The sequence below is a fragment of the Colossoma macropomum genome, unplaced genomic scaffold (assembly GCF_904425465.1).
Source record: "Colossoma macropomum unplaced genomic scaffold, Colossoma_macropomum, whole genome shotgun sequence".
NCBI classification, from domain to species: Eukaryota; Metazoa; Chordata; class Actinopteri; order Characiformes; family Serrasalmidae; genus Colossoma; species Colossoma macropomum.
The window spans coordinates 28918435-28944077 of record NW_023494784.1 but is presented as its reverse complement, the minus strand read 5'-3'; the positions used below and the strand labels follow the sequence as shown (position 1 = coordinate 28944077).

The 25643-nt window shown below is 39.1% G+C and overlaps 2 protein-coding genes across 2 annotated transcripts in view; one reads left to right on the top strand and one right to left on the bottom strand.

Annotated features, from left to right (window-relative positions):
• Nucleotides 1–17495, top strand: part of stk39 (serine threonine kinase 39) — a 51726-nt gene extending 34231 nt beyond the window's left edge. Inside the window, exons 15-18 of the mRNA XM_036567517.1 lie at nucleotides 6910–6962; nucleotides 7311–7379; nucleotides 7521–7585; nucleotides 17021–17495. Coding sequence (XP_036423410.1) covers nucleotides 6910–6962; nucleotides 7311–7379; nucleotides 7521–7585; nucleotides 17021–17095 — 262 coding nt within the window. The 3' untranslated portion in view covers nucleotides 17096–17495. The remainder of the gene's footprint in view (nucleotides 1–6909; nucleotides 6963–7310; nucleotides 7380–7520; nucleotides 7586–17020) is intronic.
• Nucleotides 17496–21052: 3557 nt separating this feature from the next.
• Nucleotides 21053–25643, bottom strand: part of b3galt1b (UDP-Gal:betaGlcNAc beta 1,3-galactosyltransferase, polypeptide 1b) — a 113992-nt gene continuing 109401 nt past the window's right edge. Inside the window, exons 3-4 of the mRNA XM_036567504.1 lie at nucleotides 25106–25144; nucleotides 21053–22852 (exon numbers count right to left, since the gene is read on the bottom strand). Of these exons, the coding sequence (XP_036423397.1) occupies nucleotides 21622–22614 (993 nt within the window). The 5' untranslated portion in view covers nucleotides 22615–22852; nucleotides 25106–25144 and the 3' untranslated portion in view covers nucleotides 21053–21621. The remainder of the gene's footprint in view (nucleotides 22853–25105; nucleotides 25145–25643) is intronic.

Genomic DNA, 25643 nt, shown 5'->3' with positions numbered 1-25643 from the left:
TCTCTCTCTCTTTCTTTCTTTCTTTTTTCTTTCTTTCTTTCTTTCTTTTTTCTTTCTTTCTTTCTTTCTTTCTTTCTTTCTTTCTCTCTTTCTTTCTTTCTTTCTTTCTTTCTTTCTCTCTCTCTCTCTCTCTCTCTTTCTCTTTCTCTCTCTGTCTCTGTCTCTGTCTCTGTCTGTCTGTCTCTATCTCTGGCATCTGCTCCTGAGGGAGAATAAGTAGGCAGATTGAGATGGAAGGTTCAGGGCCTGTTAGTTAGATGTGGCTATGACAGGCGTTCGGCAGCCCTCTCCTACTCATGCCAGATAACACACGGAGACTCTCTCACTTTATCCCTCCTCTCCCGGCTGAGATTTTCACTTCACGCTCCTGCAGATGGCTGCTTGTCAGCTGAGTAACTGATGTGCTTCTAGTACGGTAGTAAATAAAAGCTAGAAGTTAAATCCTAGCGTATGTGTTTGGATAGAAGCTTAGGTTGCAGCCCACATTGTCGCCCATACCCTGCGATACATCCGAAAGTCAGATCCATTACATCAACTTATGCCAACTCTGATGTGCACATGAATGTTCAGCTTAAAATGTGTTTCTTCAAACTGTCACTGCAGCGTTGGATTAAACAGCATGTGGGTGGTAGTAGGGGATATTTTTAAAACTCAAATGAGATCAGTGATAAGTGCTGTCAGCGTAATCTGGGATTGGAGGAAATGAAGCTAATGCAACTGTCAATCTAGTAAATCAGCGCGTTGGTAGAATAGCACAGCTGGAGGGAAGGTTTTAAATACTGATCAGTGAAGTATAACACACACACACACACACTCACACTCTCTCTCTCTCTCTCTCTCTCTCTCTCTCTCTCTCTCAGTGGACTGAGGCTAGAGGTGACTATTTACATCTTCATGAGCTCATATGAATATCACATTGACCAGTCATATATGGTTATGCATTATTGTGCTAAAAAGAGAGAGATCGGAGTTCTTTTTACCAGAATATTCACCGTAATCTTTAGAGCTATGCTAAATTCATTTTACTGTGGCTCTGTGCAAACTTCAGAATTAGCACTAACTCAAAAGGACAAAGACTAGGTCTGTTTTCACACCTAGTTTGTTTGCTAAAGTCTGCACCAGAGTTTGGGATTTTGTGATCTCTTTTTAATTTGGTTTAGTTGATTTTACATTGCAACAGCCGAAGTGGACAAAGTTATATCGGTTACATTTTTGATTGGTCAGGAATTTGGCAGAGACACAAACTCTGTTACTTTCATGCTTGCCTCAGTTAGTGACAAAAAACTTACAATTTATTAATATTTATTACAATTATTAATCATACCCATTATGTTGCATGAAAATAAAGTTGCTTAATGTCTAAATGGATCAGAACCCTGATAGCAATAATATTCATGTCTGTAATAGTTAAACGTTAAAACAGGCAGGTTACGCAGGCAGTACAGTACCACTAGACGAGCATGCTCTGATGTTGAACTCCCTTGTCTGGTGCAGACCTTTGTTAATAGGCATTTCCACCAGCAGCAAACTGAGCCAGGGTTCATTCAGAATTGGGCAGAGACCTGCTATTTTTGGTGTGCATCCATGTACAGATGGAGCATTCACACCTGTCCAAATGAATCAAACTAAAGAAAAAGTTTGAATGGTCTGCACCATGGTGTGAAAGTGCCCAAAGTTACTTTGATTTCACCTTCAGTTGATTCAGTTGACTTGGTAATCCATGAGCATACGAAAAAGGTACTAAACTGTCACTAAACTGTAACTGTCTTGTCACTGACAAGTTACCTTTTAGTTAGGTAACGTAATTGTGCTGTATTCCATTGCAGTTATATTTTTTCCAAGTTGTGTTGACTCCACACACCCAGTCTTGACTTCAGGCTTTTTATTTTATTGTTCCAAACACAAGGTTATGAAAAGCTACAAATATGTACTTTTCCCCTGAGAAAATTATATTGCCCCTTTTTTTATCAAGCTTCTCAGAGTAATAATGCTGATCTAGGATCGGCCTATGCTGTTTATCTAACCTTGAATAAAATTCCATGACCGAATGAGACCTGATCTTGGATCAGTGCTCTTATTCTGAGAGGCTTCTCTCAGTGACAGTAACGGTATAGTATAGCTCTCTAAGGATTTTTATGGTTTTGAGTAGAACAGTGACTTGTAGATTTGCAGAGCTGTGAGTCTACATTTCATGTAAACTATTGCTGTTTGTATTTATACTGTGTCACACTCATCACATTTAATTGGAAACTGTTGAGCATATTTTTAGCACGTTGTTGCAAGATGTTTATTTATAGATTAGGTCAGACTGTTCAGGTACCCAGGTACCCTAAAAGAACCATGCTGAAAGCTGTTGAGTTTGGACGTGTGCCATATCTTGGTAAACACAGCTCCTTTTTTAACAGTAAAGTCAGTGTTTGAGGTTACCTACAGCCAGAGTGAAGAGTTCCGTTTGTAGCTTTCAGTTTGAGGACAGTAAAGTGGTTTTAGATATAATTTATATTAAAGCTTCCTACTGGCTTAATTACTTCCCTCCAGCTACCTGTTAAACACCATGATAGGCAGGAGAAAATCAAAAGGCCTTTGTGAATGCAATTCCATTGTCTTGCACTGAAAAATGGCCTCCATAGAGCTGCCAGAATTGCCGCAGCTAGTATTCAAAGTCCTCCATGCTGTGACGCAGCTTCGCAGCCATGTCACCTTTCCTCTTTGAAACGTCCCCCGAGCAGAGCGTGAGGGGAAGGCTTGTTTTCAGCAGCAGTGCCAACTCTGGTCCTTTCATTGTCTTCATGGCAAAGGGCAAGGTGAGGCTGTGCATATTATCAGAGTCCCTCCAAGTTGCGGGAGGTTTACAGGGCCACGAGTCCTCCATAGCTTGCAGTGGCAAAAGCCCGTCTGATGTTGAGGCAGAACAAAGCGAGGGTCTGTCTCAGTACTGTGCACGGTTACAGGAGAGCAACTCATCATAAACGCGAATCAGCAAGTGCCAGTCCTCTGCCATGCTCCACTGAAGAGGTGTGTTCATACTTCATAGGGTTTGGAAATAGCAGTGCACAATATATCAGTGGACAGTATTCTCAGGGGTGTCCTCGCAAAGGGAATAGTAGAATTGAATACCTGATGTTCTAGGTAGAGGGGGCTTTGACTGAAAAGTTTGCTGTGTAGTCTAGATCTAAATTTTTAGGTCATTAATGTCATAATTAAACTAATATTGGCAAAAAACAGATGCAGACTAAATTTTGCATCCATAAATATATTGGAGCCCTTCCTTAATGTGAAGGGTGCCCACATTTATAGAATGCCGTATTGACTATATTATTTACAGATAAATGGGAAAAATGTAAGTATTATTGGCCTGATAATATAATTACGTTAGAATTAAAGTTAACAGTTAATAACTCTTTAGTGCACATATAGTCTTTAGTGCACATATATTCACTAATGCAAGGCATTCCCATTCTTCTCAATGCAGTCAAAAAGATAGTATGGTGGATAACCCCTCCAGCCTGCACATGAAAGATTGGAGATTCAGTTTTTTATTGAGAGAAGAATGTCACAAATAGTCCTGAGACAAGACTCCTAATTTTACAGTCATTTATTTTAAGTGGTTCTGAATAAGAACATTTGAAATTGCTCTTCCAAGTGTTACCAGTTCTCTTCAGCAGTGGCAAAGCAGGTCTTGAGCACAGCACTGAGCCATTGACAAAAGTAGTTTACAATATTTACTTTTGACAAAATCTTTGTGTATTAATGCTATTAGAATACACTGAAATACTGATGGTTACAAACTACAGCCATTTACTTCTGCATATACTTGCACTACAGCAGAGTGTTACTGCTGCTGTAGCTAACCTTAATAGCCTTTAGAGCCATTGTTAGAGATCTTTTTCTGGGTTACAGCCTCTGGGTTAAATTCTGCTTAGTATTTAACTTCTGTTGGTTGTACTGTCTCTGCTTCTCGATGTAAGAAAATTAGTTTTCCAAGACTGTCGCAGTGCCATAAATGAACCCTAACTGTCACAATCTGCTGTCTACTGTTACTTGTTTCAGAACTTTATTTTTGTATTAGACACATCATGTCTTGTCAGAAATGTTTGATAGAAAACATGTTGAATTATAGATAATCAGTCTGATATACTGCAGCAGTTTCAACACTGTATTTCCTCTGTTTACACCCATTCACCCCGTTACGCTTTTTAGATCAAGGATTGCTGACCAAAGTGGGTCTCTGGTGGTAGGAACCAGCGGTTGTAATGTCTAAAACACAGATTTAGCCATTTTATTTATCATCCACAATGACCAGTGAACCTACACATCTTCTAGATTTAATATGTAATGCTGTTAATGATAAAATTGTGCTAAATCTTTTAAACTTTTTAAAGCTTTCTTTGGAGATCTTTTGCGACCGCCCTGCTTGTACCAGTTCCGCCATGAATGAATTTTAATAATACTTAAAACAGTGTCTTGGGCATCAGGCAGTTTATTCATTACCATTTCATGTAATAGTTTTTTGTGTTGTCTGTTGGATGTCTGGTTCCTCTCACCAACATTGTAAACAATTCTGACTTTGTAAGTTTCTCTAGAATGGAGAATTTCACATCAAACCATCTGAATGATTTAATTATACAGACATTTTGAAAAATCGGTGGAGTTTCCCCTTAATGTAAATGTTTACATCAGTTGCCATGTCTTATTTAGCTGTCATGGCTATGTAAGGCTAATGAATGATTCATCTTTAGAGTTTTGACCTGTCTTCCACTCCCACAACAGTGTTCCAATTGTCCATTGTTGTTATCTGCCCAGAAATTCTTTATTGGTGGATTCCCATTAGGCATGGTCAGTGGGAAGGAACTGTGCTCATCCTCTCAACAAATAAGAGTTGCGAGCAATTCAAATGCAAGAAGCTTTAATCTGAAAAAAGACTAAGGGTAAACCAGTGTGCCAAAATGCACATCATACCAAGCAATATGTAATATGTCATAAATAACCAGCAGTGTCTGACTGATTACAGTTTGTGTTGTGCGTTATTTAGTGATGATTGTTAAACCAGCTACTCATTGTTTAGCCTCAGGCATTGATAACACCGAGGGATTTAAAGCATGCAGTTTTAGAGTGTATAAGGAAGTGATTGGTGTAGTGATTGGTCTTGCTCTGCTTTAACGCTGCGAGGCTGCCTTCCTTTATTGTGTCAAATCTAATTAACGCAGAGTCAGACTCCAAACCAAATGGCTGGGCGTGCATCCAAACTCGCTCCCACTAGTGCTCTTCACACCTAGCTACTTAGATTTGTTCCTCCTTGTAGGAAGAACGACAATAACTATCCTTTCTCCATACTGTCTTGGCATAGTGCTGTCAGAGTGATAAAGTAAGAGCTGATGAACGGGGGTTATGGAGCAGACCTGACTGATTTAGAGCACGATAAGACTGATGCAACTTTGCCTTTGCTAAAGTTGCACATATGAAGAAAGAACAAAGTAATAAATTATGATTAAGTAAGCTGAAATGGAAAATTTAACTGAATACTTCATTATTAATAAAACCAATGTAAAGCTGGTGAGCCTTTTAAAAAGCACTAATAGTATCACTCAAATTATTATTAGGAATCATGTATCTAATATATTTTTCTATCTGAATTGAAATATGTTTTAGTGAGCATAATAAAAAAAGTTTTCGTTGTGCACGTTTAGGCATTCATTGCTTACTGTTACACTAACGTAATGGATGGGAAAAATAATCAATTCGTAGATACATTACGATTCTCTATTGGATGGTTCTGAATCAGTTCACAAAACATTGTAATCATACTGTAATGATTACAATACTGAAAGCATCAGTACTTATACTGAAAGCATCATTAAAGTGCTAACATAAGTTAGCAATAGCAGTGTGATGTTATTTGGATAAAAAGTAGGTAAACAGTACGTAAAATTGAGTCATTCAGTTGTGGTTTTCAGCCTTGTCCTCGGCGCACAAAGATTTCTCTGCATTCCCTGAATCCTTTAATCATATTATGCACTCTAGCAGATGACTTTTTTTTTTTTTTTACATCTCAGTAACTGAATTATGCAAAAATGAAAAAAGGGGTGTAAGTCTCTTTTAAGAAGTGCATAGTGTACATACAACTACATACAAACTCAATAAAGCTTACAGTACTTGGCAATGAAAAATACAGGGAGAAAATCCTCATGTAGGCTATTGAAATAAAAAATTCAGATTAATTTTGTAATCTCATTATGACACCCTAAATTGAAATTAAATCATGAGGTACCTAGAGATTCCCACCCCTATTAACATAAACATAGGTTTACTACACTAGCCTGTGCCATATATAGCATACAGGGGTTAACGTGGGATTTCAGAGGTGGGGGAGCCCTATTTTTTCTAGGGTGTCTGCAATGTGAGAACCATATTCAGTTTGTTTCATTCTCAGTACTGATTTCATGAAAATGTGACTCTGTTTCTTTCCTTTTACTTCGCTATTTTAGCATTCATTGTTTGTCACTTTTGCATCATAATTATATCAAATAAAAGGTCACACTAAAGTGGATGTACATAAGAAAAGTACTAAGATTGTACTCTGGCCAATTTTAAACCCCAGATTGTGTAGGAAACTAGTGAGCTTATACTGCACATTTCATATATTAGTATTTTTTATTCTATACACCAACATTTTAATTTTCTGAGTTTTGTGTTTTGTATATAAAACTTTGTTTGCTATGTTTGCTGTGTATGTTTGCATGTGTATGTGGTGTGTGTGTTGCATGCATATCAGATATTCCCAATTGAAACAGCTCAGTTGGGTTGTGGTTGTGATCTTTCTTGGCTGACTCTTGGAGAGACAGGTGGCCTCATCTTTCTCTCCCTCCCTTCCCCTCTCTCCGTCTCTCTCTCTCTCTTCTCATCTCTCAGGAACTCGAGGAAGGAGCTGAATGACATACGGTTTGAATTCACTCCAGGACAAGGTGAGAGCTGTTCTGAATACATTATATTAGCAGTAGATGGCTAGCACCCCTATGGACACTGCACATGATAAGGCATGATAAGCCATCTTGCTATTGTGTGCAGTTTGTATTTAGTACACAGGTTAAAAAGCCACATGACCTAACACTGACATTTGCAGAACAAGTGAAGGTATATAGAATGTGTGTATATTTATATATAAATAGTAAATACATTTATTCAAAGCCAGCTTTTCCAAGAGTGTCAATATTTCTGGGGGGCGCTGTATGTGTGTATTCGAGGGATATCTATGAATTTATTTGCCCTTTTCCTGTCATCCCATGGGGTTTGTTTGTGTACTCTCTTTATAGATACTGCTGATGGTGTTTCTCAGGAGCTATTTTCTGCTGGTCTGGTCAATGGCCATGATGTTGTAGTTGGTAATGTCACACTGTGACTTCAAGTGAATTTCAAAATTACTTTATTTCCAGCATACTGTCTAATTCATGTCAAGTAAGCCTGTGCCCCTTTAGGATTGCTTTGCGTGTATGACAATACATTTTTACACACATGTCTTTCAGTTGCTGCTAACCTTCAGAAGATTGTAGAAGACCCAGTTACCTATAAAGTGTTGACCTTTAGGCTGGTGAGTATTTCAGTGGGAAATGCCAAAAAAACACCATGTCCAGAAGCATAAGAGAACAGAAGAATAAAGTGAACACGATTCTTTTATTATGAAATCAAAAGTGTCAGCTCAAAAGTAACACTCTAAATCAGTAGTTCTCAGTCTTGGTCCTGGAGAACCACTGCCCTGCACATTTTAGATTACCCCTGCTCCCAGAACACCTGATGCAATTAATGAACTAATAAACAAGCCTTTCCTGAGGTGAGCTGGGTGTGTAGAGCAGAGAAAACACTACAACACGCAGGGCAGTGATACTCCAGGACCAGAAGTACCACTGCACCTGATACACAGAGTATATACAGTACTGTACAAAGGCTTGGGCTGTCTGAGAAAATATGTAAAGCTGTTAAGCTGGGCAGTACACATTTATTTGTTCAAAACACTAATAGAATAAAATGAAATAAACAATACAATGTACTGTTATGTCTGTATTTCCAGACCTCCAAAGTTCACTATTATGCCCTATACGCACAGGTTTATTTTTACATTGGGGGTGGGGTAATGTACTTGTTACCTCTGTTTCTTGGTGATTTTAATCTCATCAGAATGTACCATGTCAATAATTTTTATGCACTGCATGCTCTTGCGTGGGTAAAGTCTTTTACCTCCTTTAAGACGAGCACTAGACATAACCCCAGGTTATATTAATCCAATGTGAATCGACATGTCAGTAAAATCGCTGTCATTGTTTGTGGAAAAGGAGTTTTGTAAGAATGAAAGGACTCGAAGAGGCATTTTTTTGTGTTATCTGTGGCTCAAAGTTGATGTCTACTGTCCTACCTCAAGCCAACAAGTCAGAACATTAAAACATGTAAAACTTGCAGAAAAAAGCTTGATTCTATGACGTAATGTTGACTGTTGGCTGTGAATTTCCAAGCTAATGACAATGTAAATGACACAGTGCATTCACTAAGACAAGACAGATGGTTAGGGTAAACGGAATAACAGCTGTTTCTACCTATTTTGAGAGTAAAGGCGGTCTGTAAATAGAGTAGCCACTCCCATCTCTGAGATTTTTTATCCTGTGTGAATTGGTCATGAACATTACAGATGTCCCAAGGTAAAGGGATGTTACTCCACATACCTGTGGAAAACCAATCACGTCTGAATAGTACTTTAGAAGTTGGTTTGCGTCACGTGATCCCAAACACATTCAGTGATGTTGAGGTCTGGGCTCTGGGCTAGCCAGTTCATTGTTCTGAGAACACCAGCAGCGTCTTTGCCTTGCAAAAATCCTCAGTTTTCCTTTTCTCAGTAACAGCTTCTTGCCAGCTACACATCCTTTAACTGACCGTTTGCAAAATTCAGAGCGATCCCACCTCCCTTAGTTATTGTTGTACTGTCCGTCGAACTTTCAAACCAAGGCACCTGTTAGCATCCATACCACTTGCAATTAGGGGTGGGTATCAGAGCAAAAATCACAATACTTGAAGACATTTTTGTGATACACAATGTATCACAGTAAGTTGGAATAGAAAATAACAGATCCACTAGTGCCACATTTAAAAACCCATTTTCTCTATATCTTTTAATAATTTTAAAATTGATCTTAAATCTGATCTCCCCAGAATTATCTCCTGAAAGATTAATAACTCGTACTTAATGGCTGTTTTGACTGGAAATGAAATAAATGAAATGTGGCCTTAGACTTTTGCACGGTACTGTACATATACTTGCATTACCTCATCCTATGGCCATACACAGTGTTGAGCATAAAAATAGCTATGATAAGAATTTAGTTGTAAATTCTTATCACATATGTACAGATTTACTCATAAACAGTGTTTTGTATCCATTTGTTCAGTGGTGATTCAAAATTCATCATGTGTGCCTCTTAAGGCAGCAAGACTATCTAATAGCTTAGTTTGATTTTGTTGTGTATATGCACATGCTCAAATTAATGCTTTGACAGCCTTTCTAATTAAACACATTAAAAGGAATGCATTAGAGGGAACCCTGCTGAGCTTTGCAAAGTCTAAACAGAAGACTTACACAAGACATACCAGTGATGTATGCTCATATTTTCATCATGAATGTTTTTTTTGGTGGGGAAATCACTGCCAGATAAAGTAGACAGATGATGCTATAATTCCTTTTTAAGAGGATGATGTTTTTCCTCTTAAAGATGCTATTTTCCCTGCTTGTCATAAATCCTGCGCTAATATGATGTATGTTCAGTACAGTATGCATAGGTCCATGTCAACGCAGGGCCTTCCTCCGTAGGAGACATTAAATACTTTACACACATCCCAGTGGATAGTGCAATATGGCTGAGGCCGTTTTTAATCACTCCTTTAGATGGAGTGTTGCAGTGGAGGTAAACAACATCTGTGCATTTGTGTGCTGTTCACCCTGCTCTGATCCTCTGTGGTGAAATGTCTCTTCAGCAGCTGCATGCTTGCTCCCTCAATTCACCCTGATAGCACTCGCAAATCAAGGCTAATCGACTCAGGCGTGCTCTTTTAAAGCACACATCTACACCTGTACTCTTAAAAATAAAGGTTCCTACACTCTTGGCTTGGACCTCATTTTCTGGGAAAAACATTTAATTTGCATAATGGGTATTGTTGCTCTGTCCGTCAAACTTTCAGCTCCAGCTATGTGGTACCAACTCTTGTACTGAAAGACTAAAAAGTCCAGTTGAACTTTTAGAAGCACAGATTTGTTTCATTCAAAAATAAACTGCCTTTACAAGATGTACATTCATGTTTGAGAACTGACAAATTATGAATGTAGGCCAGTTTAAAGATAACAAAAAAAGGATTCTAGATGCCACGATCAATCAAACAAGGGAGCGAGTTCAATCCTTGGTATCACAGGAATCACAAATGGGCTGACTCTGTCTGGGTGGGTAGGATGGCCCTCGGTCTCCACCATCACTCAGCGTAAAGCTGGCCAGTGCAGGTGTCTGTTAGCTGACGTAACAGAACTGGCAGTTAGCGTTCTTCTCCGGGCGTGTTTAGCTGTCCAATGATGTTCTGTTAAAGGCAGTTTGAAAAGATGTTGCGGCTGGCTTTACGTGACTCTGAGGAAGCTTGTGCTAGTATTGTGTGATGAGGAGACCTAGCAGTTGGGTGGAAATGGACTTGAATAAATTGGGGAGTAAATTGGGAAAAACACCAGAAAAATCAAAGCAGGGAAATTGCTCGAAGCCATGCTAAAGCAGTAGGTTTTCGCATGTAATAAGCAGGAGGTTTTAGCGGTGCTACTCATTTAGATGAGCTAATGCTAAAGCTAACACTGGAGCTAGTCAGAGCAATGTTAGATACCAAACAGGACTCATCATCTTTATGTACCATTAAACATCATATTAAAATGATTTTTAGCAAATCCAGAAAGGGAGGGACAGAGGGGTATTGTCACCCCAAATACATTTTCAGCCCTTCAGCCTTTTTACAGTCCACTTGTGACTGATTTATCAAGCTAACTGTTAGCAGCTAAGTTAAAAAAAAGCTAACTAGTTAGCTAACTGAACTTAACATCTTTCTGTAACACTATATATCTTTGGAAATCACATTAGCCTTTTAGCCTTTTTATAGTCCTGTTTAATCTGACCGATTTATCAAGCAAACTATCAGCATCAAAATCAAAAAGCTAACTGCTGACTAGGGTTGCAACAATGCCATTTTTTCAGGTAAGAGTACATGTTTTAGTACTTGCCCATACTGATATCAATACCATACCGAGTAACTCATTTGGAATTAAGTAGTTGTTAGTGTAAATGAGTGCAATGTACATTAACAGTTAAATCGTTCGAATCTAGCTGACTTTAAATGGCATGCATTAGCTAGCCATGCTATATTAGTTACCTTGGATCGAGTAGTGTTGCAGTGGAGAAGAGTGGATTTTGTTCCATGTCAGAAAAGTGCTTCAGTACAGCTGTAAGTAAAGTGTGGTTCATAGTTTTGGTCCTCATCTCTCTTTTTCAACAATAGTCTCTTGTAGCACAGTGACAGCAGGAATCACTTCTGATGCTAAAGCATCTGAGGAGCTGTTTGTGTGAGTCTTTTGTTTGAGCTGTTGTTGAAGGCCCTCTAAAGGCAGGCATACACTGTGTGATTTTAGCATCTTGTTCTCTGGTGACTCACAGAGTATGTTTGAATAGACCAATGTGTGGACAATTTACATGGTCACACTGTATGAAAATACTTAGTCCGATTGACATGCTACCTGAAACACAGCTTTTGCAGACAGCAAGCAAACACGCTGAGAAACCGAGCTACAGCAGCTTTGCTAAGTTGCACACCATGCACTGAAACTAAAACCAGGCGGTGATGTGTGTGGGTAGGACAATACGGTCTGTCTACCACCTGTTTTACAATGACAATTTTAAAAAATCAATACTTTGACATTTATACCTTGCAGTGCTATTCAGACAGAGTAAAGATGGCATATACGGACTTTAGTACTGCAAATAGCCTGTTTTTCCACCCATTTTGGGGAAATAGCTGTGATTGTGTGTGTTTAAAACTGGGCTTAAATCAAGCCGTATATGCCTAGTGGGAATGTGCCAAGGCGAAATGTTTAAAGTGACCAATGACTGCCACAGCTTCAGCAACCCTTCGAGCAGACCCTTGTTCACTGCCAGCTTGAGTTGTTTGTTCATTAGTGTACCAGCATACACCAGGTATCAGTCACAAGTCACATGTAACACGTCACATTGTATCAGGTGGTATCAAATGTTGGTATCAGTGCCTTTTTATGAGGCTGAGTACGAGTAAATGAGCATGGTATCGTGCCAGTATTGATATCAATGCAGCTCACTGCTGATTTCTACTGATCTTAGCATTTTCTTTAGTATTATGTACTGTTAGACATTTTCTTATTATAAGTTTCTTACCTTAGAATGTGTTGTTTTACCACTGAGCTGTGAACCCCCTTCCAGATGATCAGGATAGCATAGGTTTGAATTAAATATTCCTCTTTAACACCTTTTCCCCATTTCTTAGACTAATTTACTACGTTCTCACTGCAGGTTTGTTTTGAGGAGTTCTGTTGAAGTTTTTTCTGTGCTTGACTGAGGAAGGGATGTTTAGAGACTCGTATTAAGCATTAACACTTACATGGACGTTCTTTAAACTTTATGAAGGTTCTTCTCTCTCGCACATCTCATTTACAAACATGGCTCTTTAAAGAACAATCTGCTGAAAGGTTATTTAGGGAGCCAAATGTAGTTCTTCTATGGCAATGATCCAGAGAACCCTCTTTGGAACGTTTAGTTTTATGCATGTATTATATGGTAAGGGGGGTTGTATTAGAGAAAGTAAAGTTTGTTTGATATCAGCTTGGGCCATCCTCCAGAGAGAACTATGTTGAATGGATAAAGCAAAAAAAGCCAGCAGTTACAGTTTCAACAAGGAGCAGCAAGGGAACAGTTGTGCCAGCAAGCTTGGCCGTTTGATATCTCTTGTTAACACCAGCCCTCCCTACACAGTGTGAGACTCAAACAGATATGTACTGCTGTATATCGAGCTGAGAGGAATTGTACTCGCGGTTGTGCAGGTGCACACAGAAACACACAGAGAGCAGAAAAACAATAAATTCTTCTTTCCTCTTTCCTTTCAGTGTAATTCATAACACTTCACAGGGAGTATTTATGTGACTGATGTCACTGTGTGTAGTTTTATGGTCAGGCCGCTCTACAGGCCACAGCTGCCCTCACTGGCTGAGTGGAGTCAGAGGGAAAGCATCGCCCCAGATACGTTTTTCATCACCAGCCTTTCAGCCTTTGTAAAAACACTCGCACACTCTCACACACACACCTTTCTTGCCCAGCCCAACTATAAATTGCTGGAAGCTGTCTGGCCCAAAGCTGCTTCTCCAGCTGCCTGAGGCAGGGTGTCAGGGAGAGAGAGCGAGAGAGATCGATCACCTCTCAGGCCCTCTCCAGCCTCTGAGTGTGTGCTAACTGTGATAAGACCCTCTCACTGCCCAGAGACACTCAGATTTTACTTTGCATACAGCTGCAAACACTTTCCAGGGACAGAGATGACCCAGACAGCACAGCAGAATTTCATTAGTGGATTTGCTTCTGCTTCTCCAATTTCGCCTTCTTCTGTGTTTCTCTCTCTTCTTCCTCCAGCTGTTGTTGATGTCTGGGCTGCTTGATTCTTGATTAAATAGAAATTACATTTTTTGGCTGAGAATTGAGATCAAGATTCTCATTTGCAGTTATTTGATGCAACAGTTTTAAAGAACAAATATGCATAAAATCGTATGCAAATGTTCTGAACACCCCCAGTCAAATGACCTTTTGTTGGTTTTCTAAGTAAAAATAAGTTAACACATCCTCTAAATATGAAATTTCTCAACGTAAAATGTAACATAACTTTTGGACAGGCCATGTATTATGCTTTTTTCTTCAACATGTTGTGTATATGAAGTGTGTGTTGGCCAAGTCCAAAATTCAGGACACACAGAGCCAAAAACTGCAAAAACTTAAACGAAAACCAAATATTTTTGACAATAAATAAAAAAGTTTTAAATATACTAAAATTATTACAATATTTAGGCTACAGTATGTACGTATGAAATACAGCGTCCTCAACAGCAAAGAATGGTTGGTCATCCAAAGCAAAGAATTCCATTATTTCTTTAGTTATACTTTACACTTTTGCTCTGTTGTTTGTAAAATGTTTCATCATTATCCCAATATCCCTTGTAAAAACCATGAAATAGTTCCACACAGTCGGCATTTTCAGTGTTGATTTGCTGCCGAGTGCAGAAGAGTGAAGGGAATGAACAGCGTACTTAAACACTATTTCTCATTTTCATTGCCATTAAAATTAGTTGTGTAGTCTTAGATCTTTGCATTGTAGGCCTGTTTAATCTTTGGTGTTTTTTAGAATTTTTTTTTAGAAATATTATTAGAAAAATAAGAACGGAATTATAAATTAACTGCTTACTAAATAAAATCAAGTATGATTTAAATAACACAACATATAAACAAAACAGACAAGCTGTTATAAACTGCTGTTGGCCTTGACCCACTCCCTCATGTTTAGCAGGCTGATGACCCTGCACAAGGTGGAGTTATTAGCCCTGAAGTAACTTTTGTGTATCACTGAAATTGAGGAAACTGAACCCTTACCAGCAAGATCTCTCTAATGCACACATATCTCAGCATGTTTATACTGTCTCTGGTCAGAGGTCACTGTGAGAATGGGTGATGGGGATGCTCTGTTTTATGCACTGGTTTTTCAGGTAGAAGTGCTGCAGCAGATCACGATTTTGATATGATTCATTGTATAGCCCTAGCTGAGGTTGAAAAAATGGTGTAATACAGTTTCTTGTTCTCCTTATTTTTCATTGTTTTAGCCTCCTTTCTTTCCTTCTGTGCCTCCATTCCTGATTGTTTTCCTGCTTTGTTGGAAGCTTGTCAAGTTTTTGGTTCCATTTAATGCTGATTGTCTCTAACTAATCGATAAGTTTCTCATAGCTGTTCGTGATTTACTCAAGCCAAGTCTGCTTCAGAAAAATAGAAAAGTACTGCAGCTTAAGTCAATATGACATAAAATATTGTGGGTTCTGGCTGGTTCCACTGAGCTTGTCCTCTTGATCAGAGAGCAAAAAAAAAACAGAACACAAGCTCACTGCAGGGAAGTGTGTTACTGAAAGCTTTGGCAGGCAGCCTAGTGTGTGCGTGTGTGTGCACACTCGCGCTGAATTATTTTACTTTATCATTTAGCAGGTGTTCTTACTCATAGCAACTTAACAAATGAAGGAAGGATCATGCAACACTAATTAATTAGACGAGCAGAAATATTCCTTTACTCTCCGCGAGTAGAAGCACGTTCACAGCAGTGTAAAATCTCCCAGCCAGTTGTTGTGAACCCATCACATCTGCAGCCTAAAGAGGTGAGCTTTAAGTTTGCACCTGGAAAGTGTGAGAGAATCCGCAGTGCGGATATGTGTGGGTAGCTCTTTCTCCCGGTCAGGAGACTGGTCTGAAAATAGATGTGCATGGGTCAGGCTCCCCCTGTGGGGACCATGAGTTGCTCAGAAGTGTCAGAATGAATGGATCTAACACCTAGCATGTCTCAGCAGAGACATACATAGACATACACACAGATTCATTCACACCATATCCTACATTTCTACCACACCTCAGTGCACTTGAGCATTTAGTGAATGTGCAGTGTAATACAGTCAGACCTATAAAACAATTCGCCACAACTTAACGGTTAACGTTCTTCGAGGATACCAAGACATCTGTGTTGCACTTTGCTCTTTAGGCCGTGGAGTTATGCTATTATTTGTCCACCACTTTAAAGTAGGGCTTTCACTAGTGATTATTATCGCAATCAAGTAATTCAGTTGATGATTAATCAAGTCATCATAATGTCAGACAATAAAAATGGATATTTAGTATGGTGCAAAAGTCAGAGATCACCCTTTATTTGTTTAATTTCCAGTTAAAACAACATTTAAGCTATTCATTTGTCAGCATCAGCAGAAACTTATAGTTAACAGAAAATTACACCTCAGCAACTAAATATAAGGTCAGTTTTCACTATTGTGTGTATTTATTACAGCTTTCATTCTTTTCAGGAGACTTGCTTTCCGTTTTTAAGAAATCTGCAGGGATATTTTTTTCTACACCTCTAAAGTTCAGTCTTAGAAGTTGGTTGCATTTTCTGATTCTCATGATGCAAATAACAATGATGTTGAGGTCTAGACTCTGGGGTGGTCAGTCCATTGTTCTGAGAACACCAGAAGCTATTTCCTTTTCTCAGTAAGGGCTTCTTGACAGCTACACATCCTTTCAGACTCATAGCGCTGAGTTGTCTTCTCACAGTGGAAGGATAGACAGAAACACCTGTGGGTTTTTTCAGATGTGAAGCAAGAGTGGAGCTTAATTTCCCAAAGATGTGACTTTGAGACTATTTTCAGTACAGTTTATCTGATTGTGACAGTTTTGGTGATCAACTAGGTCTTTGCAGGGTTGTTTGGAGTCCCATTTACTCTAATAACTTTCTAAACTCCAGTTTGAGAAACTGTGTTTTCCAGTTATTTTCATTTGACTCTTCCTGCATTTTCCTGTATCTAGTCTCTTCAGAAAAATCAGTAAATACTACTCGAGATAAAAAAAAAAGCTGGATTGTCTCTTGACTTTAGCATAGTACTGTAACTAAACAGATCAGTGCATAGGCACTACTACAACAGCAGCCTAGGAAGCCCTTTGAAGGATTTTAATCAATATATATTTCTAATTAAGATTCAAGTGAGATCAAGTGATCTTGACAGCCTTACTTTAGAGAAATCTAAGATTAAAAAATCACTAGCTGCAAAAACTTACATTACTAAATAATAACAAACTGTATATATTTCACTGCCTGGAGAATTGATGTTGCTGGTGGAATGTTTTTATTAATTGCTTTATTTGTGTGTGTCCAGGCATCCGGCTGCGACAGCACAGAGATTCCAGATGAGGTGAAGCTGATTGGCTTTGCCCAGTTGAGTGTTACCTGATGGCCTGTCTGTGACTGATGAGGAGGAAGAGGAGAGGAGGAGGGAGGAGGCCCTGTATGAAGAGACTGAATGCCACAGGAAGAGTAGACTGGGTTTAGTACCAACCTCCATGCTACTCCTACACGCTCACAACTCCATATCCTCTCACTCACCTCTTTCCTCCTCACAACCACCTTCTACCCTTCTCAATAAAGTTAGCATCGCTCAATATCCCAGACATACAACCTCCCCTCAGCGCGCACACATGCACTTCCCTAAGCCTCCCCCGGCCTAAATGCTGTCCCCGCAATGCCTCTCAACAACATTCCATCACCCACTTCCCCAAGTACAGAGCAGAACTCAGCCCTGCTAACTCTTGATGCTCTCAGGTGGCAATAGCTAGTGATAAAAAAAAAAAAAAGAGAATTAGAATTTCTATCATCATTATTATTATTGTTGTTGTGTTACCTATGCTTTCAGCAAAACTATTATTATTATTATTATTATTATTATTATTATTATTTATTGAAAAAGAGAATGCCTTTTATTTCCTTTTCTCTGGTCTTCGTGTTGAAAGATTAGCTTTTTTGGTGCGCACATTAATACCATGAAACCTAAAGATTGTGTTAATTCTATTAATAGAATTCCTCCTTCCAAATGTAAGATGTCTTATTTATGGGGAAAAAGCACATTTTCATTATTCCATAATGAATGTTGTTTTAATACAAATGAACTGTACTGTACATATAAGAAGTATGTAATCCAATAAGAATTAATGGATTTTTTTTTTTGTTTGTTCCACTGGAAGTATGAGGCGAGACCTGAATGCTGCCATGTGCAAATGTACTGCTTAATTTTTCGGGACAGTGTTGACGCTTAAATGCTAGAGGTGCCTTGTTCATTAATCCGTGCCTAAGAACATAGGTAACAAGCCGAAGCCGTATAAAGCAGAGACTGCTTTATTGTTGTTAAAGCAGCATTAAGCAGAATTGCTTTTCAGTCGATACCTTCATTTAATAGTATTTTCTCTGGTTAATGGCTAATGGTGAAAATTACAAAGCTGTAATGCACTTTGACTTTGGGCAGTGCAATGTACATGCGCCTGTGTTTCTAGCGCTTTGCCCTTGGAGAATCATCCAGATTTAACCTATAAGGCTTTGTTGTGTAACAAAAACTATAGATCCATAACACACCATAAAAGGTGGAGAAAAACCCAGCTGCTGATTATAAAAAAAGCAGTCCTGTCATTCCACTGCACTACCCAGCATGATCATTTTTAATTTCTACATCTGTCTCTGATTTACTTTAAAACAAACAAATGTTCAAAACCAAAAGACAAAGATGAGTCATGAATCCAAAAATACATACACTAGTTCCAAATCACTCTGTTTTCAAACTGAGGTTGAAAATAGTACTAGCTTGAAGTATTTTATGAAGCTGTGTTTTATACATGAAGTGTGGGTACCATTTCTGCATATTATTACTCTTGTTCCTTTTCTGTAATCAGCAAGATCAGCAACTTCAAAAAAACAGCAACCAATAAAGAACTGCTATTATTAACAGACTGGATGGCCGGGTGCTGGAATTCAGTATCATTGTCATTGTGCCTTTTCCCAAAGACACTTATAAATTACAGTCTTCCTTCTCCATTAGAAATTAAATTACAAATCAGTTCCAACATTAAACGATACTCACCAACACACATTTGTCAGCATCATTCCTGTTCTTTCTAAAGAAGCTTTTCAGATGTCCTGGCCAGCCAAGCTGTTTGGTGAATTCATATGCAATGAAAATGCCTGTGTATATTTTCTTGGATATCACAGTTGACCACACTGTGAAGAATGAATGATCCAGCTCATGCAATTCTAAACTCTATGGTTTAGCTTTGATTCTCAACAACTGTGGCAGAGTTTGGGAGAGACCAATGACTTGTTTATTTCTAGATGTAGCACCATTATCACATGATGACCTATTTTGAGAGTTTTCCTGCTACTTCTCATTAAAGCTGTAGTGTTTGTTCACAGGGTCATAGGTCAGCACCATTTAAAGTGCCTACCTACACACTGTTAAAGTTAATATCATATACAAACAGCTCGTGACTGCATGCCAGTCTGAATGCTGGCATGTAGCCACAGCATGTACAGTCTTTCTTATGCTTTGATTGTTATAGTCCTTTCCTTCTTAGAAGGAAAATATCACTGATTCTTGTTATTGATGGTGCTTTGACAACTCCACCCATAATCCTGTAAAAGACATCCTGCATTTCAAAACAGCCTCCATCACTGCACAGAATGCCATGAGCTGACAATACCAAAGACTGAACCAATTTGTCACTGGTGGTGATAGAATTTGGCAGTGGCAGTATCTGGCACAACTTCTGATTGCTATATGTCTGCCAAATGACACTACTTGGCAAGGTTAGTGGCTGGTGAATCCCTGAGGGTGGACATAAGGTGAATTGGAGAGGTGTGCTTTTACTCTTGCCTTCAAATTATTTTAGGAGAATACCACCATCAGCTTTTAAAAGGGCCGTTTCTGTACCACTTTTCCTTCTACATTGGAGGGCATTTGTAGAAATGCTGCACTTCTTGCTGTAGCTTGAATCAGACAACTGCTTAGAGGGAATGTGTTTGTGTGATTTCTGAGTAAGTCATTATCTAAATAAGCTCCCCCGGACAAAAAAATAGCTGCATGCATCATTTCTTCTCTAATGCTTGGTTAAGTATCCTCTCACCTTAACAGCTCCAGTCCTGTCAGGTAAAGATATCATGAGGCTTATGAGATTTCTGTCCATTTAACTCCACTCCTCCACTAACTTTGTGCTTCATGTTGGAACACAACACAACATTGACACTCCCACATTCCAGGCTGACAGCTGTCTGTTTGTGAGTGGTTTACCAGTCATATTGCAACACTGACAGTTTTACTGACCTGCAAAATCACCAGACCTCAATCTTAGTTCTCAGTTTAGAACAGCAGGTAAAAGGCTGAAATAGGCACAAGCCCTGAAAATGTGACATCTAAAATGTGCACCCAGTTTGGCAGAAGTGGGCTAAAATGGACAAGAACTATCTCAATACAATGGCGTAAAGCTCACCTGAAAGGACCCATGTTGTTTTTAAGGCAAGGAGACGTAACCAAGTATAAGATGCAACTAATTCCAGAGCTTAATTCCTTTGGATCTATATTTTTGGATTACCAAAAGTTAATTTGAAGCAAGGAAAACTCTGAGGCTGTATCATACTAAGAAGTGACACAAATTGCAGAGAGCAAAAGTTGTGTTCATTTTGAACAAGAAGCCCATAAAGGGAGCAATAATAAAAGGTAAACAGAGAAACACATTTTCACGCAATCAAAATGCATGTAAATCCCATTAGGTCCTTAGGTCTTAAATGTAAATGAACGAAAATATAATTAAAAAGATAAACACTTCAAAGAAGCAGCAATATGCTCGAGTACTTTTATGTTAAAAAAATCCACAGTATAGTACAACAATACAACAACCTCCCATTGGGACAGTTTCCCCATTATCTATGCTTTTCACAGTTAAATGCCACAAATTGCTTAATAGTATGAGTGAATAAAAAAATAAACACATGAAAATTAAATTTTGGCCTCCACAAGTTCTAGAAAATATAATGTCCAGTCATTTTGTTGAAGTGCTTCTTATAGATTGATATGTAACATACAGATGATGATACATTCCTTTAAGGAATGCCTTTACAGTGCCGTTTACCAAATACAGTAAATACACACTATATGATACTTTTTACTATGTGGTAAGTAATCAATATATAATATGCATATGCAATAGTAATACAAATATGAGCCAGCTAGATCTGAAGTAAGTTAACCATCGGATACAGGAAGTAAGAAAATAATTTTGTCATAGTTGTTATAAATAAAGAGTTATACATATTCATATCTGTAATATTTTTTTCAACAGAAAGGAAGCTTACACAACATGTAAACAAATAGAACTCAGGCGCTTCCACTTGAAACAAAAGCATCTGTTGGAATATTTTCAACAATATATTAACACTGCCATCATTGGTGCTGATCACCATCAACGCTTCTGTATAATTACATCCAACAGAGTTATGTGCAATGAAAAGAAAAATTGTCAAGGACATTCATGTTTGGCCTCATCCAACTCAGAGTGCACCTTTGCTGAGCAGCTGAGCCAAATTTCTACAGTGTAAAAAACTGTTTATGCATGAATTAGCCTTTAAGGTATTCTAAAACAGCATGGTGCACCTTCACTTGATGCAATTAGACTGGCATGGCAAAAACACTCACACTCGCAGTATACTTTTCAGCGCACCTCGCATTTGCATGCCAGCAGTTGGATATTCTTCACTCCAAGCAAAGGCTCAAGGGGGCTAATAAAAACATGAACATTTTCACTCGACTAAACGTCACAGGCTGTTTTCGGGGCTTAAAGAGACGACTGCATGTGCTCTCCATGTTATGCTGCTGCATGTTGTGTCCTTTACATCCTATATGTATAAAAATGGGCACATATACATTGCAGTTCTCAGGCATTACTAACACTTGAGATGTTTCTTGCTGGACATGTCGTTCCAGATCCGATGCATCTCCTCAGGGGAGATCTGGTGCACGGTGATGACTCTACGGTATCTACAGAGGCTGTAGGCCATTTTCCAATGATTGAAGCCACTGTTCTGATATGGGTGAATGCCAAGTTTCCTCAGACAAACCCCTACGTAAACATCCTCCAAATGCAGCAGGCGGGTGTGGAGGGAAGTCTTATAGATCAAGTCGGCCACATCTGCTGAGAACACATAGCCTGTGCCAGAGCAGAATGGCGGGTACTTGCTCTCTGGGTACAGGTCCCTGGGCATATACCACTTACTGCGCATGTCCCGAATAGGTGAGCCGTTTATGACATAGCCTGTGAAATACCTCCTCCTGGGCTTGGTGGTGGGTTTTAGTAATTTGTACACCAGGTTGTCCATGTTTACGAAAATATCGCTGTCCGTCTTCATCACATACTTGGCCTGGTTGCAGAAGGTGGCCACCCATCGCATCCCCATCAGGGTTTTGAGGGTCAGGTTATGGTACGAGTCCACAAAGTCCTCCACTACGATGTCGTGGAAGATCTGACTTTCTTGCTCCACCATCTGATTGAGGACGCTATCGGTGCTGCGGCCGAGGAGGAAGAGAGTGATGATGCGAAGGTCACTGAACGTGCTCTCGTCACCCCATGTCTCTCGAATCGCCTGGCGAGCGTCAAACTCCTTGTGCGTTGTGCTGATAAGAATCACTAGGAACGGCACATTGGTCTCACACTTCTTCGGCTCGTTAATGATGAAATCAAACCCGTGGGGGTTTAACGGCCGTGTTCTGATGTTGCTAAAGGTGGTGGTGTTGGCTTTGTGGACTTTCATGGTCTTCCGTGCAGGAGCAGACAGCTGGCCCACATATGACGTTGTGGGTCTGGATATGCTGAGATACCAGAGGGCGCTCGCCCAGCAAACAACTGTCAACACGTAAAGGCATGACACTTTTGAAGGCATTCTGAAGCATTTATGCGTGTTTAGGTAGGTAAAACTCAAGTGGCAAACCAGCCATTAGTGACGGTGCTTCAGGCAAAGCAGCACAAGGCTGCATCTGTGTGCCGCTTGACATTAATTGTCAGAAATGGATGGCTTTAGAGAAAAACTCAGCTATTCCCTCTTCACGCAGAAACGGCAAGAAATTGTTGTAGGGCTCCACACTTTCCTCCTGAGACTCCTCCACAAGTTCCATTGAAGTCTGGAAAACAAGAAACAGCATGCATATGCTTTAAACTCTGGATCTCAACCCAGCCGTCAGGGAGCCATTTAGTCCATCTTTTTAAATATAGTCCAGCTCCCAATCCTCCTGAACCACCTCATCAAGATTTGATTACCTGGTGTATGTGTGTCGAGAGATGGTACAGAGCGAAATGTGGCCTGGATGACAGACCTTGAGTCCTGGTTTCAAAACCACTGAACTATTAATTTTTTAAAGCATAGTCATACACAATGCAGCCAGAAGCCATTAACACTGTTAACATAGGAGGAAGGTCCTCAGAGGTCTGTCGTGTATATGGTGTATGGTGTTGGTACAGTGCAAATTTGTCACCATGCACAATTTATTTATTTATTTTTTTTAACATACAGCACATATTGAGTACAACATGAAATTGTAGACATGCATCTTATGGCTTGTACCTGTCTACACCTGCGTAATGCAGGTGTTACTCGTACAGTTGTTATAGCATTTTACTTAGGTGTCAAAGAAATTACCATTCCATGCCAGCAAATCAAAGATCCTGTTTACTCCTGTCACTTAATGCATCTTGAATATCAGGATTATATTCGGATAGAGATTATCCACATAGTCCACAAGATGCCACAGGAGGTGGTCTGAGACACATTTTAGCTAAATGTTATACAAGTGTACATGCATTCGTCTTTCCAAGCCACATTATACAACCAAAACCCTCCTAATACTATAGCAGCGCCTCTCTCTGCTGGTCTGCAATCATTGCTATACCCCCCCTCGCCCCTTTCAGTAAGTTAATGTGAAGAGATTTTATTCCAAGTAGTTATAGATGATTTCTATTAGTCATGTTTTTATGTCATGGGGGTGGGCATCAGTCACAGAACTGCCACCACTAAACAGAGGAATGACTGCTCCTACAGTTTCAACATGTTTCTCCTCCAAGTTTAATTCAGTAGCCTTCAGCAGCTTGAGCTAGTTAAAATAAAACGCCTCATCATGATTCGCTGTCTCGCTAATACACTTTACTACATTTTAACACGTGGTCCATGATCACAGCGACTAATACATGAGACTAATCATTCTAAACAGCTGTCTTCTTGTATACATTGGTGTAAAGTCAGTCTAAGGAAGCGTTAACCATCTTTTAAATAGAACAAGAAAATCAAGGACCACAGGCAACTGGTTGTTTCATATGAGCTGATTTGCATATTATGTGCTACACAGCAATTGGATTTTAATCTGACTAACTGAAGATGACCGATTACTGAGTGTAAATGCATGTGGTTAAACATAAGTCACATGAAACAAGCCCATGTAGATGGGGTCAAAATGTTCTTTACAATTAAAACATTACATTTTAGTTCTCTTTTACAAGAAAACAAAGCTAGAATGATTGGATGTTTGAAATATTTGCCTTCCTTATCCAAATAATACACTAAAATCCAGTGCTGTTCTGGGGAACAGTATATCTGGGTATTATCTCAAGGCTATATCTGGGGTATTAGAATTCTGATATAACTAAGCCTTGCCGAAGAATATGAGTGAGAAATCTGGATGCATTTTGATTTAGTATTCAGCAGTGTAGGAGCTCATATGGAAACGAGTGTGTCTCGACTACTATGAGAACTTGGGGCTTGATACTGTGGTGTTTTTGATAAGGGTGCTGTAACTGCACAGCAGCCAGTTTACTGGCTCAATCTCCTCCCAGTGGGGTGAATAACCACATCAACACGCCAGAGGAATTGAAGCATACAGGGGTTCAGCACAAAGAACTTATGAAATCTAACCATAAGGCAAAAGGCTATTTTGTTTGCGTAATTTCAGTTTAGGAACATTTCTTTTTACTTAATCTGGTTAATCTCAATCTCAATTAACCCCTTAACTCCAGGCTTATTAATCAGTTTCAGTATAAAACATAGTATTCAGTAACAACTACAACCTGTTCTGTAACTACTCTTACATTAATGCTTAAGTTATATAAGATATGTAGATACACAAGATATGTGAGATGTAGTTATGAGAGGGAGGAATTGCAGGTGTGGCCTCATTTAACATGTAAAAGTTAAAAGGTGTCACTAGTAAACAGAATCAGCATTTCAACAAAAATATATTAAAAAAATACACATTCAGTAACTTTATATTGAGTTAAAACACAAGGCAGTTATAAAAAAAATCACAAATATATGCATTGATTCATTAATTATTTGAAATAACATTTTCAAAATACACTGTTTTCTCTAAAATGCTACATTTACTTACCATTTATTAACCAGCTTCTCATGGGGAGACAAACAGAATCTGAAAAAAAGACATAAATCAATCAGCAAAAACACTTTCAATTAATTTATAGTCAAATAATAAAAAAACCCCACAATAATTACGCTGCACATATACTATGTAGCCAAATGTATGTGGACATTCCTTCTAATTAGTGAGTCTGATCATTTCAGACACATCTGTTGCCAACAGGTGCATAAAACCAAGCATACAGCCAAGCAATCACTAGCAGCAGAATGTGTTGTACTGAAGAGCTCATTGGCTTTCAAATTTCTGCCCTGCTAGAGCTGCCCTGGTCAACTGTAAGTGCTGTTATAGTGAAGTTGAAACATCCAGGAGCTCCAGCTCAAGCCACATAATCTGTCGCACAGTATAGGGCTGCCATTTGGGGAAGGCCATTTCTCTGTTTCAGCCTGACAATGTCATCTAAGATCTACAAAGAAATGGTTTGTCAAGTTTTGTGTGGAGGAACTTGACTGGCCTGCACAGAGTCCTGACCTTAACCCCACCAAAAACACTT